The following is a 16,357-nucleotide window of genomic DNA, read 5'->3' on the forward strand; positions in this document are numbered from 1 at the left end:
AATGAACATGCGAACCGCACAGCCATATACTTTATGCAGTGTAAAAACAAACCTAAAATATAGTTTATTTTATGTATTTCTTCCTACAGCCAATGATATGGTCTGATCCACGTAAGACCATAAACTAAGCCTACACTGACCACACACTTACCGATTAAATATATGCCTTTCCAGACACCTACTGTGAACTTGGTGGCTGATATGCAGTCCCAAGTGACCTGGGTCATGTCACTAAAGCCAGCTTTTCCCCAATGTGCAATGGCCTTTGAGTGCAGCGTGTTACACTCTCTTGTTTCAGCATTTGCTTGGCTTTGACCAGAGAATCAAGATCTGGGAACTGTTGCAACTACTCTCTCCAGATTGTCACAATGTATTGTACACAAAGTATATCCCTTTGGTGTTACAGCTGTCCCCACCAGCTGAAATATCTAATCTAGCTTGAATGAGAATGGACCTCAAACCACTTGCCGGCAGCACGCCATGTCCTAGGTGTCCTTACCACACCCAGTTTTTAACTGGTGCACCCAACAATTGGAGGTTCCCCCCGGTTTGCAGTCTCGATCTATCTCCCTCCAGCCTCCAGCTCCATGATCACAATGTCCCCCCAGTCCACCTGAAAATTTCTGTTACACCTGTGATTGTAACTCTGGCACTGCTACTGCCTCGAAGTCAAAGTGCTCTTGGTTAGGTTTAGACCAACAACCTCGGTGTATTGTGCCTTACGGAGAATTAAGACTCTGGTTGTGGAAACATTCTAAACAGAATGACCCTGTACCAAAGTAATCTGTAAAATCTCTCAGGTATGGATGCTACAATTTGACATATCAGTTGCCACAAGAGATTGAAGAACTCACTGTATATTACACTATTGAATTAAGCTTGGCACTGAAAAAGGAGTCCTGCATCACTTGCTTTTCCAAGAAAGCAGTGAGCTCAAAATGTTCAAGCAAACAGCTGATGTGGAATGTATCAGCATATATAAATCAATATCTGTCTTTCAAGAGAATGATAGTTACAGAGGAATTTATCAAGAATAAGGTCAAGTTTACTGTTAAATGTGGAATATATTTAAAGGGCAGGAATGTTTTAATTTATACGTTTTCAAAAATCAAATACTTAAATGTAGTTATTTTCTTTTGTTAGAACTTCTGTAGTCAAGAAAGTATCTGCAAATTAGTTGACAATAAACTTACTAAACATGTGCTCAGTAGTAAATTGCAATGCTGACCTATGTATGCTCCAAAAACTCCCACCTTTTGTATGGAAACTTGAAAAAGAGTCACTGTACTCTCTAGCACAGAAGCAAATCAACAATGTGGTTTGAACTTATTTGTGAAGTTACACCTAGAGCGTGCAGCAAAGTCTAAGAGGAAAAATCTACTGGCCGTGGAAATGCCATGAAGTGGGCTGGGCAGAGTTTTCTTCCCTTATCCTTTACTATAAGTATGGGATAAGAACTTGTACAAACGTATTTCACTTGGATAGAGAGAGGTCAGTGTTGGTAATATGAGATCACAGTCAGCAATGAAATTACACGTGGTGAGTTATGGCAAGCGCTTTCTTTTCTCTTCGAGCTACATGATAGGCAAATATTTTTATTTGTTAACGCCGTTTTCCATTGTAATTTGTTGATCGCAGCATCAGTGGCATCGTTGAGCATCGTTACACTAGAGACAGGCGCGCATGCTGTGACGAGAGCGGATAATGCTAGTTTAGGCTATCATACATGATGGGTTTTTGTCGTGAATAATTATTTTACATAGGGACCTTTCTTGACATTATCATTCCTGTCAAAGGGCTTAAGACACCGTTGTTTCAGAGTTTTGCTAGAATTGAAATTGAGAAAAGAATGGAATAGGAAAAAGAAAGATTTTTGGAATGTTGTTTCATTTATGGAATTGTACGACTTTTTAATGAAAATGTTTTATAACAAGGGATATTCGATTTAGGTTACTGATGCCGATTTTAAGAAATTCGAAGTACCTCGAACTGCTGTATGTCGGTTTTTGTCGCAACAGGCTACACGAGGATGAATAAGTAACGTTCTCCAGTTTTTCGAACGAATCTACGTCGGTAGATGTATGAATGGGAAACGCTATACATGTAGGCTATACAACATTCACTTAATTTTATAGATTTGTTAATTCAGAGTAATTCTGCAAATTGGTTTACATATTTGTGTGAAAAATGTAAGTTGTAAATAAATATTATAGATACGTTTGTTTGTCTTCCGTATGCCTACAGACGAGTTCGTATGGAGTAGTAATAAAATTATGTCACAGAGTGAATTAGCATTTTAAACAGCCTGTCACGAGAACATCGTGAATGCGCTGTTTTCCACCCAGAACAGCAGTAGCCTGTAAATCCTCCCCGATCTCGCGCACACATGTAAGACTGTGGTTTCTACTTAGTAACCGCAGAGTTGAGAAATGTACAGCTTCACGAAGATTCACGGAGGCTATGTAGCTAATTACTGGCCCGTGCATTCGTGCTGGAGCGCATTTTTTGAGAATAAATTGTGGAAAAGATAGATTTAATCTTGCACAATTATGGGGACTTGGCATCAAGAGAATGTACATATAACCCATAAAGAAAATAAGGAAGAGGCGTAGGCCTACAGTTGGCAAGGTTCTATGGCTGAAATACATTTAAACATCGATTGTAATATAAATGATCACAAAGATTGCTCATTCTCACGTTAATGGATAAGTATTATGCTCCGTCGGTGCGTTGTTTTGTGCCATAACATAATCTGTTTTAAACAAGTACATTGCTGTCTGCGCTGTGTTTTGCATGGTCAGCTGTATTTGTACAATATCATTATTTGCATATGTGCCTGTTTGATGTTTATCTATGGCAGTATATATACTCAAACTGGTTTATTATAGATGTGTTTTGTGTAAAAACATTTAAGTTGATATTTGATGTTCGGCGTTTTTCTATGGAGTTATCAAGCCATTGTACACATATTTTCGCATTTAAAGGCATGGCTACAGATTATAAAATTGGCAACGTGAAGTGTCAAATATCATGTTGTAGGTTTGTGCTGATAATTTGTTGAGTGTGATATCACCTGGATTCTTACCAGTATATGTACCTGGAACCTCACAGACCTTTAAAAAGAACAGGTGGTATTTTGAACTTCCTCCAAATTAGTTATTTAAAGTCAGTTAAGAGAGCCTGGGGGCTGTAGATTTCTTAAGGTAATGACATTTATTTTGGCACCGTCCTTTTTACATAAGCAGAACCTGTTCACCACTGAATTCTGTTGGATAACTGAAAGTAGAACTAGCTTCACACCCATCAAACGTATATTCAAAAAGGAACAACAGAATGAAAGGAGGCTCAGAATGATAACTTCCTCATTCAGGTGTGTTCAAGGGATAGAAACGTTAAAGTCCACTGTTCCTTTTATTAGCACAAAACAGTCCCCTTTACTCATTGTTATCATGGCCTTATGACCGATATTATTCAAAATAGCATACGAAACAAGGAAAACAAGCTGATAACAAATGGGCTTTTCTCTTGTATCCTTTGTGGAGGACAGCTGCAGGTTTATTGCTGAAAAATTAATATTTTAATAGCATAAAGTGACATACACAAAGTATGAAAGCCATATGGTTTTCAGGCACATTCATATGAGCACCCACCATCACGGCCGAAGATATGAAAGGATACATAAACACATAATATTGATAGTATAAACAGGCATTTAAGACTCTCATATTTAACCAAATCACAAACAGTTAAGAAAATTGTTTGTGGTGTTTGGGAGGACCACAAAACATTGGGGAGAATGTTTCAGATTATGTAACACAAGTATTACAGTTAATGGGAAAAATAAGCAGACTTCATCATGCTTGATCTGTCATCCCCCTGTAAGTATGTTTCTTAGTCTATGATAAACAGGAAAAAAATATTGTGAATTGTAGGTGGGCTCGGGAACATATAATATCCTGTCCTTTGAAATCTGAAGAACTGTGTGGACCTCTCTCATTTGTTAGAAACGTTGATGGTTTATGATGATGTACAAAGGCTGTGGTGCTGTAGAAGGCTAGGGTTCCAAGGGGGGGGGGGCACTGCTTACGTACAGAATAGTGTGCCACAAAATTCTCTATGTGAGTTGTGTATACTTGGAACAGATTTTGATGCACTCGTTCCTTCACAAGGTGCTTTCTAATCTTACGGAAGACCAATGGCACCACACAAAACTGGAATGATCAAGATAATTGATCATTCAACTTTGTTGGAGCCTCAAGAGCATTTATCAGCCAAACTCGAACGGTGTGATTTCCATTTAAATTTGTATCTAAATACAAAATTAAATTTGTAACCGGATGAGTCGCGTGCTGTTGATTGTATTGTCAGGTCCTAGTGCAGAGCTCTTAAGCTCACTTTACTTGTGGTTTGGACTTGGTGTCCAAGACCCAGAGCTTGGAAGAGAATGAAGACTGGGAAGTTTCCAATTTTGTTGTGGGTGGCTGGAAAAACAATATTTACAGTGTGGAAAAAACTTGAAAACTTTTGTGATTTTCTTGCTGTCAGTTATAGGGCTATATAGGATACCTTTAAATCAAGCGTTTACATTTTGAGCTGGCTGTAGGCTACAAGTGTAATTTTTTGTGAGTTTCTTTCAGATCATTTCAACGATGTAATTATGGTCGTCAGAGGCCCTGTACTACCATGTAATTTTGGTTTTGAGTGCTGCGTGTCGTCAAATGGCAATTTCCCACTGAAAGGGGGAAAGGTTAAGAGTTCAGGTCCTTTTGCTTTGCTGAATTCCAATACTTATGATGCTCTCCCACAATAAATGGTGCTTAAATACTTAAAATATTTCTCTAACAAATGCACTTGATGAGAGAAGTGGACTTGTTTGATGCTCAGGCCTAGTGTAGAGTCTGCTGAGGCAGTCCAGGACTGTCCTATGTGTGACGCCAGCATCCTTTGAATAGGAGCCCGCAAAAGTCACACCAGGGCAGCGGATTGCGCGCGCGTTGAGCTTTTTATGGCAGCTGGGTGGGGGGGGAAGTCCGCTGAGAAAATTGCTTTGTGATGCAGCCTGTGACTTCTGGGCCACACGCGGCCTCTGACGAGTAGAGCCTCGCTGTGCCGTTGGCACAGCAACGTCGGGGGAAATCCAGTGACAAGTTCACGCGCCTCTCTCCCTCCCGCTCTCCCCCACCCCACCCCTCCCCCCCCCTCCCCTGCAGCTGTTTGCCGTCTCCTTCACCTGGGCGTTCCACGAGGTGCCCCCACCCAAGTACCAGCACCGTGACCCCGTGACCTCCGAGGTGCACCTGTGCGACCAGTGCCCCCCCGGAACGGCCGTCCAGCAGCACTGCTCTGCCGGCACGCCCACCGTGTGCGCACCCTGCCCGGAGCGCCACTTCTCGGAGCAGTGGCACTGGGGAGACTCCTGCCAGTACTGCACCTCCGTCTGCAAGGAGAGGCAGCTGGTGCGCCGCGAGTGCAACAGCACGCACGACCGGCTCTGCGAGTGCATCCAGGGCTACTACCTGGTGGTGGAGTTCTGCGTCAGGCACTCGACCTGCCCGCCTGGCTACGGAGCCACCGAGCTCGGTAGGTGATTTTAGCCGCGACGCCTGCTAACAGCGGTACTTCCATCAGAAACCGTGCTCCTTTCTCAACCAGACACCAAAACTGCTCTTTTCTTTCTTTTATAATAGTTTGCTATGGAAGACGCTCAAATCTTTCTAATTTCCGGAATCCACGCCCTTCTGATTTAACAAATGAGAAGAAAAGAAGCATGACTGCAAAGTGTAATCACTTGTAGCCATGTAACACCCAAGGCAGATGTTTTTAATTTTAGCCATGTTGAAATGTGTTTAGTTAGTGAAACACAGCTGCTTCGTCGTACCGTTCAATTTTATAGCAGGAGCTGAGCCTTACCAAAGTTGTGGGCTTGGCAGGGGTGTAGTGTTGACAGTGAAAGACAGGGTATTAATCAGTGAGAATAACGTTGTTATCTTTAGGAGCTTCATCCTGTCAGCGTATGAAGCTAAATTGCAGTAACTGCCTTGATTCTTTGTAATTTGTACGTTATCGAGTTCCTGTCCTCTTTTAATCACATGTCTGGCTCTGTACTTCAATCCTCATTTACCAATCGGAAGTCTCCCTGCCCAACCCGGTGATTTCCCTAGAGAGAAATCTCATGCCAAACCTCTTCGCATTGACAGCCTTGGAAAAAAAGGCTTCTCAGAAACAGATGATGAATGTGGGCGCACTAAATTCTGTGTAGGTTTCATAAAAACATTGCTTTCATGCTTTTTAAAAAGTCGTCCACTGGTGTGACATGTCCTGATATCTGAGGATAAAGCATAGCATGTGTTACAGTAAATGGGATTGGTTTTCTGATTGGACAGTTTAAAGCTCTAATTTTAGGACAAGACCCTCTGGTGCTATAGTAGTGTGTTGTGTACATGGATATCTTTTGTCTTGGGTGGAGCAGACTATTGACTTTAGGTCAGTTATGGCCCTGTTGTCCCCCTTATATTCGTGTATGAGTTGTGCATTGCAAATTCCATCTCACAGCAGTCTGTCTATAGTGTGTAAAGGTTTGCATTGCATCAGGTGCGTAGAAGGCATGCATAAATTATCAGGTGCTGAAAGAAAATACAGTATAAAAAGATTATCGCTTATGAGTAGACAGATTATGACACAAAGCAGAGAATCTGGATCAGCCTTAGCTTTTAGACATGAAGTGGGTGGAATCTGAATAAGAAATGAGTTCTTCAGGCAGGAAAAAGTCCTAGGAGCTCTTATTGCTTGCCAGAGGTGAAAAAGAAGTGTTTGCTCATTCGTTCATCCTGTTGAGGTACTGTTGTAGTGCATAGATGAGCCCCACGGTCTGGTTTTGAATCCTGACTGTGGCCTTCAGCCCAGTAGGATAACCATCAGTTGGTTCTAAGGTCACCCAAAAAGATGAAAGGGTTTGAGCCAGCTGGAATGACAGCGTCTCGTCATGCGCTAGGGCCTCGCATTGGCCAGTCGGGCACTGGGAGCCTGCCTGTCAAAGTGTCTTCCTCCAGCTTCCTTCCTCACAACAATGGTGTTATCAGAAGGCTGACATTGCATGCTTTAAAGGAGAGCACTTTCCCGTCTGCACTCTCCCAAATATAGTGGTTTCAGCAGTTAGAGCTAATGAATATGATTGGGAATAAATACATTTGGAGGAAAAGGGAAAAAAATCATAAAAAAAGAAAAAGTAATGTCCCTTGTCATCCAGCAGATGGAGACATATATCTAAAAACTGATATACATAGTTTCCTTTAAAGTGTACATCTTGTGTGACTACACAAAATACTTACATTTTGTTAAAAAGGTTCATACAATATTCATTGTATTTTGTTTAATTCATATTCACTCACCAAATATCGTGCATTTCTTGCAGCACATACTTTTCAATAAGTTGCATTGTGAAGGTTTGAATTTATGACATAAATAAATGTGAGTATGAGAGCCTGTGCTTACTGCACATATTTATGTCATTTTCTATAACCATGAACATCAAATGATAACTCATTCTGCAATTACAGTAATGATATGAGGAGCAGAGTAGGTAGGGAATACATGAACTCATGTGGCCTGTCCAAATGTAAGGGGGTGATTACAAGTATTCATGGTGTCACTGTTACACCACAAAGGCCACTTAATTGAAGACTACCTTGTACGGACCAATTAGTGGTACTTCAAGCAGAAACCTGTTTTTCCAACTATTTTCAAAACCCAGTCCCCCAAAACAGGGGAAAGCTACAGAGTAGCATGGCTGTCCGCAGATGCTATGGTTACCAGTGTGTGTGCAAATGGATCAGACTTATCACCCTGTAATCAATTTCACAACTTATCAACTTCACAATGTTTCTGATTAGTCAGATGTGTGCAGTTGCTTCCTTAGTACAGGTATAAGATAACTGGTATGGATGCCATTATGAGCCTGAGAAATAAGACATAGGCCAAACATTAGGCTTACCAAAATCAACTTCTTGGAACATCATTAAGAAGAAAGAGAGCACTGGTGAGCTCAGTAATCACACAGGGCCTGGTAGGCCAAGCAAGACCTCTACAGTTGATGGCTGAAGAATTCTCACCATAATGAAGAAAAACCCCAAAACACCTGTTTGGCCAATCCGAAACAGGAGGATGTGGATGACTGTGGATCTGTCAGTGACTACTGTCCACAGAAGACTTCACAAACAGAAATACAGAGGCTACATTACAAGATTCAAACCAGTAGTTTGCTGCAAAAAAGGATGCCCAGGCCTAAAAAACCCTGCAGACTTTTGGAAAAATGGCCTTGTGGATAAATGAGACCAAGATTCACTTGTAGATTGCCAAAGTGATGGTAAGAGCAAAGTGTGGAGGCCAAAAGGAACTGCCCAAGATACAAAGCAGCCCCCAAATCTGTGAAATGTGGTGGGGAGTGTTATAGTTTGGACATGTATGGCTGCCACTGGTACTGGCTCACTTGTTTTCATTGATGATGTAACTGATAGCAACAGCAGGATGAATTCTGTACAGAAGCATCTTATCTGCTCAAGTTAAAGCAAATGTCTCCAAACTCATTGGATGGCACTTCATCCTACAGCAAGACATTGATCCCAAATATACTGCTAAAGCAAAAAAGGAGTTTTTCGAGTTTTTCAATAACAAAAACTGGAATATTATTGACTGGCTAAGTCAATGTGAATCCAATTTAAGGTGCATTTCATAAGCTGAAGAGAAAACATAAGGCAACTAGCCCCGAAAACAACCTTGAGCTGATGATGGCTGCAGTACAAATGATGAGTTTGTGGTTACAAGCAAGAAAATGCACTTCAGCTTGAACATTGAGGTTATGTTTCCAGAGGCTATACATATGAACATGTTAATTTAAGTTTTTGTGCACAATTATAAACAAAATTATAAATATAAGTTTTTATATTGTGCTGGTACTTCCTTACCAGCTCATAAGTGGCACTCTTGCCTCTGTTCTTCCATGTCTAACATGGACAATGAATGGTCAAAGATGCAATTAAAAACATCCACATATACAACCTCTGGAAGTATAGCAGAGTTGTGGTGTGTGCTCTGGAGTTACCTGAAGTTTGTTTTCAAACTTATCACTGCCCCCTATACCAGCCATTGTGAAGCCAGCAGGTTATGATAAATTGTCTGGGCCAATCAAAAACATGCATAAAAATTGAATCAAACAACTCCAGTGACTGAACTCTCTTTAATCTCTTTAATTTGTCCCTTTAAATATGGCCAGCTGCACTGAAGTGCACAGGGTTGTGCAGGGAGGACTGAATCAGGAAGCTGCTTCACTGGCCTGATTGTCACACGGGAAAGGATCCTCATTAACTCGACTCTAGCAGAGTACAATATGCCCCTGTTGCATTAACAAAAACTCTGTTCACTAGATTTAACCGTAGTGTAATTGCTGTGTGCAATTCAGAGCAAATAACAGGTTTAGAGTATCTTTCATGTAACTTCTTACACATGTCAGACTCTGCCACAGCAGATGTATTGGTGATGCCACAGAAGATCAAGTGATGCCAGATCACTGCTCCTTTCCCTTGGTTTTCTAATATGAATACTGAAAGCGCTGCATGCTCTGTTTCTTCCTCAAAGTAGTTTTTTGTCTTACCTCATTTCTGCAAAGGCTTTTTATCAGCAAATTCCACAAAGAGAACTGAGAGATGCGGCTCCAGTCTGCAGCCATCCATGACCAGCTTGTGTGAGGCCTCGGGCAGATACTCAGTGCCAGCCGTGGTGCAGTAGGGCCATCTGTACAAGCACGGCATTCCGTGGCTGAAGTAGGAACAGCCAAGAATGTTTCGGGAAATCAGGCTAGTGCTGAATTTCTCATTTGGTGCCACTCGGTAAATATTTAGGTAGCCTTTCCCCCTATTTTTCGGAATTCCAGTTGTACACTGCGCTCATGAAACTCCTGTGTGGCCTGCACTACGGTGGAACTCATGCAGCTACATGTATTCACACCTCCAGTATGCTCACCCAAAGGCCTGTGGCTATTTTCAACACAGTAAGAAATATTGAATGCAAATACATCTGGGATACAACTGGGGTCTGGGATACACCTGTAGGTGCCTGATAAGGAGTTAGGTGCTTATTTGGCACTACCAGGAGGAGGCTGGGCTGTCTTAAACCTATGGGACTGTTATTGTCTCTGTATTAGTATTATTGTCTAAATAAATAAATATATCTGATCCACAAATGACTGTAACTGAACCACAAATAAATGTAGCTGATCCTCAAATAAATGTAGCCAACCCACAAATAAATGCAACTGGTTCACATTTGAGACAATCCTTGTGACATGATTAGCAAAAATAAATAAATAAATAAATAAAGTGACAGGTGATGCGTAAATATGAACCAGCTGCATTTTTTGTGGATTTGCTACATTTATTTGTGGATCAGTTATGTTTATTTGTGGATCAGCTGCATTTATTTGTGGATCCACTGCATTTATTTGTACATCAGCTACATTTATTTGTAGATGAGCTGCATTTATTTATGGCTCTGCTATGTTTATTTGTGGATCAGTTACATTCATTTATTTATTTTTGATTCCACCCTACCCCTAGCAAAGATCAACTTTTAAAATCTTACTAAATAGCCACAGAAAAAAGTGTATTCAGTAGCCAGAAGCAGGTTAATTAATTACCATAGGCAGATATTTTAAAGACAAACAGCAGCATACCAATTACCTGGAAACTGCACTATAGAACAGTAAATAAAGGAAGTCAAAGAACAACACTCTTATTTGAATGACTAAATCAGTCTTCATTGTATGAATATCAAAGAGAGAAAGCATGTTTGACCTGCATCTTTCACAATTAGTGATCCATTGTGGTCTGCATGCTCATTGTTCCTGTTGGGAAAGTCACACTGGCCAATGCAAACAATGGCAGTCGTCTGGACAACATAAGTCATGTGGTCTGGGGGAGGGTGTCACCTGACATGACCAAAAACATGAAGCACACCATCACACTTTCGCACCTTTAGTATCGTTTCTGAAGGAGAAGGAATTGGTTGTAATGCTGGGATTTGTCTTTAGCAAACAGGTACTTCTGCAGACAAGTCTCACCTTTAGAGACCTAAGGTCCAGGCAACTGGATTCAAATTGTGATTATATTCCACAGAAGTGAGAATTGATTGTCTTCTTAATATTTCTTTCAAGTTTGTAACCCAGTTATAACCATTAAATTGAAATAGACAGTACTAGATTATTGTGACCTGTTCAACAGACAAGGAAAGGGTGGGCATGTATCCTCCACTCATTAGCATTCATATCCGTAAGAAACGTCATATGCAAACCATTCCTCATTGCTAGCTTGGTTAGAGCCATAACCTTACACTACAAGACAAAACAAAAGAAAGCAACATAAACTAAGCTTTACCATAGTTATAGTTAAACCTGAAGATTATTCAATATGTAATAACATTGTAACACTGAGCTGCTGTACACTAACACGTCTCTATAGCAGTCTCAAACTCCAGACATGACACCCGAATACAGGCTATTTAATTGTCGCTAGCTAACAGTAGGCCTACTTACCGATCCACTGCATTCTGCAACAAGTTGAAAAGCTAAGTGTTATAAGTGCAGAAAATGGGCACTGCATATCCTAACTGTGTGAGTTATTGTAATATCGCAGTACCTGTGGGCTCCAGAAATAAAACCCATTTCTTGTAGGTCTCTTGATTTTTGGGAAAAGAAAAAAGCGGATTGCTTTCTCCTTTTACATATCGTTTACATACTACATGCAGAAAAGATTTCACTTGAATTAAGGTTTTGGTTACGTAATTTATACCCAGTTAACCCCGCCTGGCGTTTGGCCAAGGGGGAAAGCAAGCCAATTTTGGCACCAGCTTTCATACGTTTATTTGGTTTTTGCAAGAATCATTTTAAAATACCCCACGGCCCTCTGTGAATGCAAAAAAGTATTAAAACAATATATCAACAAAGATTGGCAGATTTCAGTTTCGTGAACTTTAAAGGTCATTTTGGTTTCAAGGGCAAGGATTCCCGAGAAAAGTGAATGGAGCGGAAAATCTTGTGCCAATTAAAAACTGACATTCTGTCTGACTTGCCTCTACGTGGTAGCTTCTTGTTCATTTTATTGGCTGCAGGCAGTCTTTTAATTCTTGGAATTCCCTCTACGAATTGTGTGTCTTCCACAGTGCATCCGGAGTGCTATTCACGCAGGTATTCACTTGAAATGTAGTTTCCAGAAATTTAATCTATATGAATATCTTACAACTTGCATGCAGATTCAAACATGTATTTCTTTTTTGTCAGCAATATTTATCCCAAATTTTTCTCCCCAATTTGGAATTGCCAGTTGTATTCATGGGCCCAACCCATTGCTGCAGCATCTTCTGTCAATTACAGAGGGCAATAACAAGGGTGAGCAGCCACCGAAATGCGTTGTCTTAACACTGCGGTCCACCAACCAAACAGATACAGTTATTCTGCAGGAGGAACGTTCAATTGATGTAGATACTGCAAGCAGATTGCTGGCACCCCTTCCACCAAAGGAGTTGCTATTGTGCAATGAGGTGGGCAGAAACTTCCCTACATGGCCGGCGCTATGGCCAATTTAAAGTCACCCAGACAGTTACAGAGGCTCGGTCTGGATCCAGCCCAGACCACTGGGTGGATCACTGCAGTGGTTCCCAAACAGTGCAGCTACAAAGGGGCCAAGGAGGGTCATGAGATACAGTTTAGCACATATTGTACACTTTACAAAGACAAACCAAACAATTAAATCGAAAGCTGTACAGTTTACATCCCCTACAATGTACATTTAATTGTTTTGACATAATTAAAATTCTATATTTGAAAACATGTTTGGGTGTCTTTTAAATAAAGTCTAGGTCACAGATAATGTATTTATTTGTTGAGGGGGTCATGGCCTCTAAAAATGGGGGAACCACTGCATGCTGTGCTTGACACCTCAACAAAATATGCTGCTTGGGAAAGGATTTATTTAGCTAAATTGCTACATGTTTATTCTGTCATTTGGATTGTTTTCATGTTTTACTCAGGCACGCCAGTAAGTGACACACTTTGTGAGAAATGTCCGGAGGGCTACTTCTCCAGTGCGGAGTCTGCAACAGAAAAGTGCGTCACCCACAGGAAGTGCAGCGAGCTGGGCCTGCGCACACTCCATCCCGGGACGGCCACTCAGGATGCAGCGTGCGAAGGCGAAGCCACGTGTTCTACCCAGCACCTGCAGTGCCACACAGGTAAATACATCAACATGGTCAACTAGACCACACCAGGACCTCGCCCTGGTGTGGTCTAAAGGCACTTAAATACCTAATGTTCCAAGATCCAAGACTGACACTAACATCAGCGGAGTGCGGTGAGCCAGGTCAATCGAGTGCAGACAGTCAGCCCCAAACTGGGCCGTAAACCACCTTAACAAGGTGCATTTGAAGATCTTCTGTCAGGACTATCAATAACCTCAACCAGATGGGGGCAAATAATTTAAGGAGGACTGCCTATCACTTAACTCAGTGACTAAACAAGGCTGTAAATAAGTTTTGATTTTGAAATTGTCTGGGGCCAGGACATTCAGTCCTCAATCTAGGAGGCCAACCTGCCAAATCAGGGGCAGTCAACTGCCTCAATTGTGCTATTCTTCTTGGGTGACAGTTGCGAGAGAGAGAACTTCCCGAGGTTGAAACATTGAATTATTTACGTCAATGTATTAGTCAGTTATAATGGTGTATTACTCAGTACCTGTAGCAGAATCATAGCCTGAGGGTAATTCACCCGATGTTGTCTGATTAAGTGTGCTGACTGAGTGTCACAACTTGTTAGAGAAATTCATCGAGAAAATATTTTGAGAACAGGGAGAAGGTTGAATGTTGTGAATTGTTAAGCAGCCTAGCATAAGCTAAGGATGCCAATGAGTAACCAAATCTGAAAATGAAGTCATAGTTAGTCACACTGAAATGAAAACCAACAGACCTTTTAGATAGTGAGTTTCTATATGACTGCAAAAGCTGGATGAACTTCACAGCAGAGGATTAGCTATTAATACAGTTTGTTTTTGTTTTATATACAGTGCACCATATTCTCAGTCATGATAACTGTCTCCTCAGGGCAGTGACACATTGACGGCAAATTTTCTTGGTCTCTCTTCCAGATGTTACCCTCTGTGAGGAGGCGATTTTCCAGTTCCTGGTCTCTCAGAGGATGTCTGCAGCACAGATGGACCGGCTGATGGAGAACCTGCCAGGCAGGAAGGTGGACCGTAAGAACGTAGAGCGTGTGAAGAAGGCCTGCAGCCCCCAGCAACAAATCCTGCAGCTGCTTAGGCTGTGGAGGGAGCAGAACAAAGACCAGGATAAGCTTTCCAGCATTATTCGAGGTTAGGCGCCCCCTGGTGGACACACACACATTGCACCCATGGTCTCATCACGTTATTGGCTCAGTGCTGGGTCGCAGCTTTAAGTACAGGTCCACGGTGCAGTGGCGGGCCAACTCAACTGGAATCAAATTCTCCCTGTGCCAGTGCTGATTGTGGCCGGGAGTCTCTCGAGGCAACACACAATTGGCTGTGGATTTGCCAGTAGATTGAGGGTTTGAGTTGGCTGATTATTGCATGCCCAGTCTATGGCTGGATTGCTGGTCTGTGTTTTCCCAAACTGGTGGAAAACACTACAGTTATAGGATAGGCCTGCACATTTGATAATTTTATTGTCAATTCCAAATAGATAAACCAATTTAAAATAGCAGATAAAAATTGGCTATAAAAAAATGATCTTATAATATAGTAATATGCAGATGTATCGTAAATGACTTTGAAATGGAATTTCTGAGCAGGGTTAATGAAATATTAACACATTAGTACCAAACTGGAGGTAAACTTGATAACAAATGGTGTGACTTAGGTGGACACTTAAGCATGCCTTGGCATATTTGTTTCTTGTAGCTAGCTAGCTAGCTTGTTAGTCTCTGCCAACAGGCCTGTGGTAGTTTGTCTCTTGAGTTGGTTGCATTAGATAGGCTAAATGCATGCCTATCTGTGTCCCACAGGTGTGGATCACTGTGAGAGGAAAGTGTCCAAGTGCACCAGCCTGAAGAATCTGACCCTCAGTGACCTGGTTGCTATGACAGAGAGCCTGCCAGGGGTGAAGGTGAGGGAGGAGGATGTCCAGGAGGTGGTGAAATCCTGCCAATCACAGCAGTACATCCTGCAGCTCCTGCGGATTTGGAAGGCCCGGAACAGCGAGCAGGACATCGCCAAAGGCCTGGCCCTCAGCTTGCGAAGGCTGCGTACCCGTGATGTTTCACGAGAGCTCCTCAGGAGCATCCGCCGGATTGGCCGGATCTTCAGCTCTGCCTCCATACACAAGATGCACGAGAAAATGTTCCTCCACATGATTCAGGACAGCAAGTGTTTTAAATCAAAATCCTACAATGACTAGCCCCCCGCCTCTGTACCATCTACCCTAACCCCCAACCTTACCCCACCTCACCCCATCTTCAAGGGAAATTCGACCTAAACGTAAAACTATTTAAATTTAAAAAAGTTGTACATAATCCGCAATCTCAGAGAAACCTGAACTGTTTGAATTTTTGGAAGAGCATGTTCAGTTCTGTCACTGGTTAGATGTAATAGATGGAGTTTGATTTCACACTGAAACATTACTCCATCCATTCAAGTTGGACTGCTGAAAAAAAAACCCCAAAAAAAAAACGAAGCTCCCTTTAGCTGAATGTACACAGGAGTGCAATCTTTTTATATTTTATAGTAATGTTTCTTATGAAAATTATGCTTGGATTTGGACTCTTAAAAGTCAGGTTCTTATTATGAGTGTTGTGTAAATTGTGTGTTTTGTATTACATTAATTTTCTTTGGCTTTTATTTTTTCAATAAATATTTGGCAGTTTGACAGAACTTTCCAGTTATTTTTAGCAACATTTAACGTTATTTTAGTATTGAAATATTGATGAGCCAGGCTGATGTGATATTTCAGTGCTCAGAAATATTCTGTCGAGTGAAAGTCATGGAGGTGTATTCAGAATTTTTCCTGTGATATTAGCTCATAAACTGTTTCTTACACAGCACAGCACACAAACAGGGCTTAAATCCAGTTTTTTTTTTTACTGCACCCTAATATGGAATTTCCAATAGCGTCTCTGCTGTACCACCCACGCAAATACTGTGGAAATTGAAGAACGGAAGAGTCCTGCATATGCCTGCAAGCCAGTAACTATAGTATTTCATATACCACCAGCCACGTACTGTAGTACTACAGGACAGTGAGAGCTGACTCGAGGAGTTTTTCTTGCTAATGAAAGCTGGCAGTCTGT

At 41.5% G+C, this 16,357-nt stretch overlaps 1 protein-coding gene across 2 annotated transcripts in view; it reads left to right on the plus strand.

The window, feature by feature from the left end:
* Nucleotides 1–15,925, plus strand: part of LOC118235692 (tumor necrosis factor receptor superfamily member 11B-like) — a 113,076-nt gene extending 97,151 nt beyond the window's left edge. The window contains exons 1-5 of one of the 2 annotated variants that reach the window (XM_035433454.1): nucleotides 1,457–1,539; nucleotides 5,211–5,580; nucleotides 13,075–13,275; nucleotides 14,184–14,408; nucleotides 15,077–15,925. In XM_035433454.1, coding sequence (XP_035289345.1) covers nucleotides 1,507–1,539; nucleotides 5,211–5,580; nucleotides 13,075–13,275; nucleotides 14,184–14,408; nucleotides 15,077–15,468 — 1,221 coding nt within the window. In that variant the 5' untranslated portion in view covers nucleotides 1,457–1,506 and the 3' untranslated portion in view covers nucleotides 15,469–15,925. Of the gene's footprint in view, nucleotides 1–1,456; nucleotides 1,540–5,210; nucleotides 5,581–13,074; nucleotides 13,276–14,183; nucleotides 14,409–15,076 lie in introns of those variants that run through there. The other variant, XM_035433359.1, reaches the window with a different exon arrangement.
* The last annotated feature ends 432 nt before the right edge of the window (nucleotides 15,926–16,357 follow it).

The sequence above is a fragment of the Anguilla anguilla genome, chromosome 1 (genome assembly GCF_013347855.1).
Source record: "Anguilla anguilla isolate fAngAng1 chromosome 1, fAngAng1.pri, whole genome shotgun sequence".
Classification (NCBI taxonomy): Eukaryota; Metazoa; Chordata; class Actinopteri; order Anguilliformes; family Anguillidae; genus Anguilla; species Anguilla anguilla.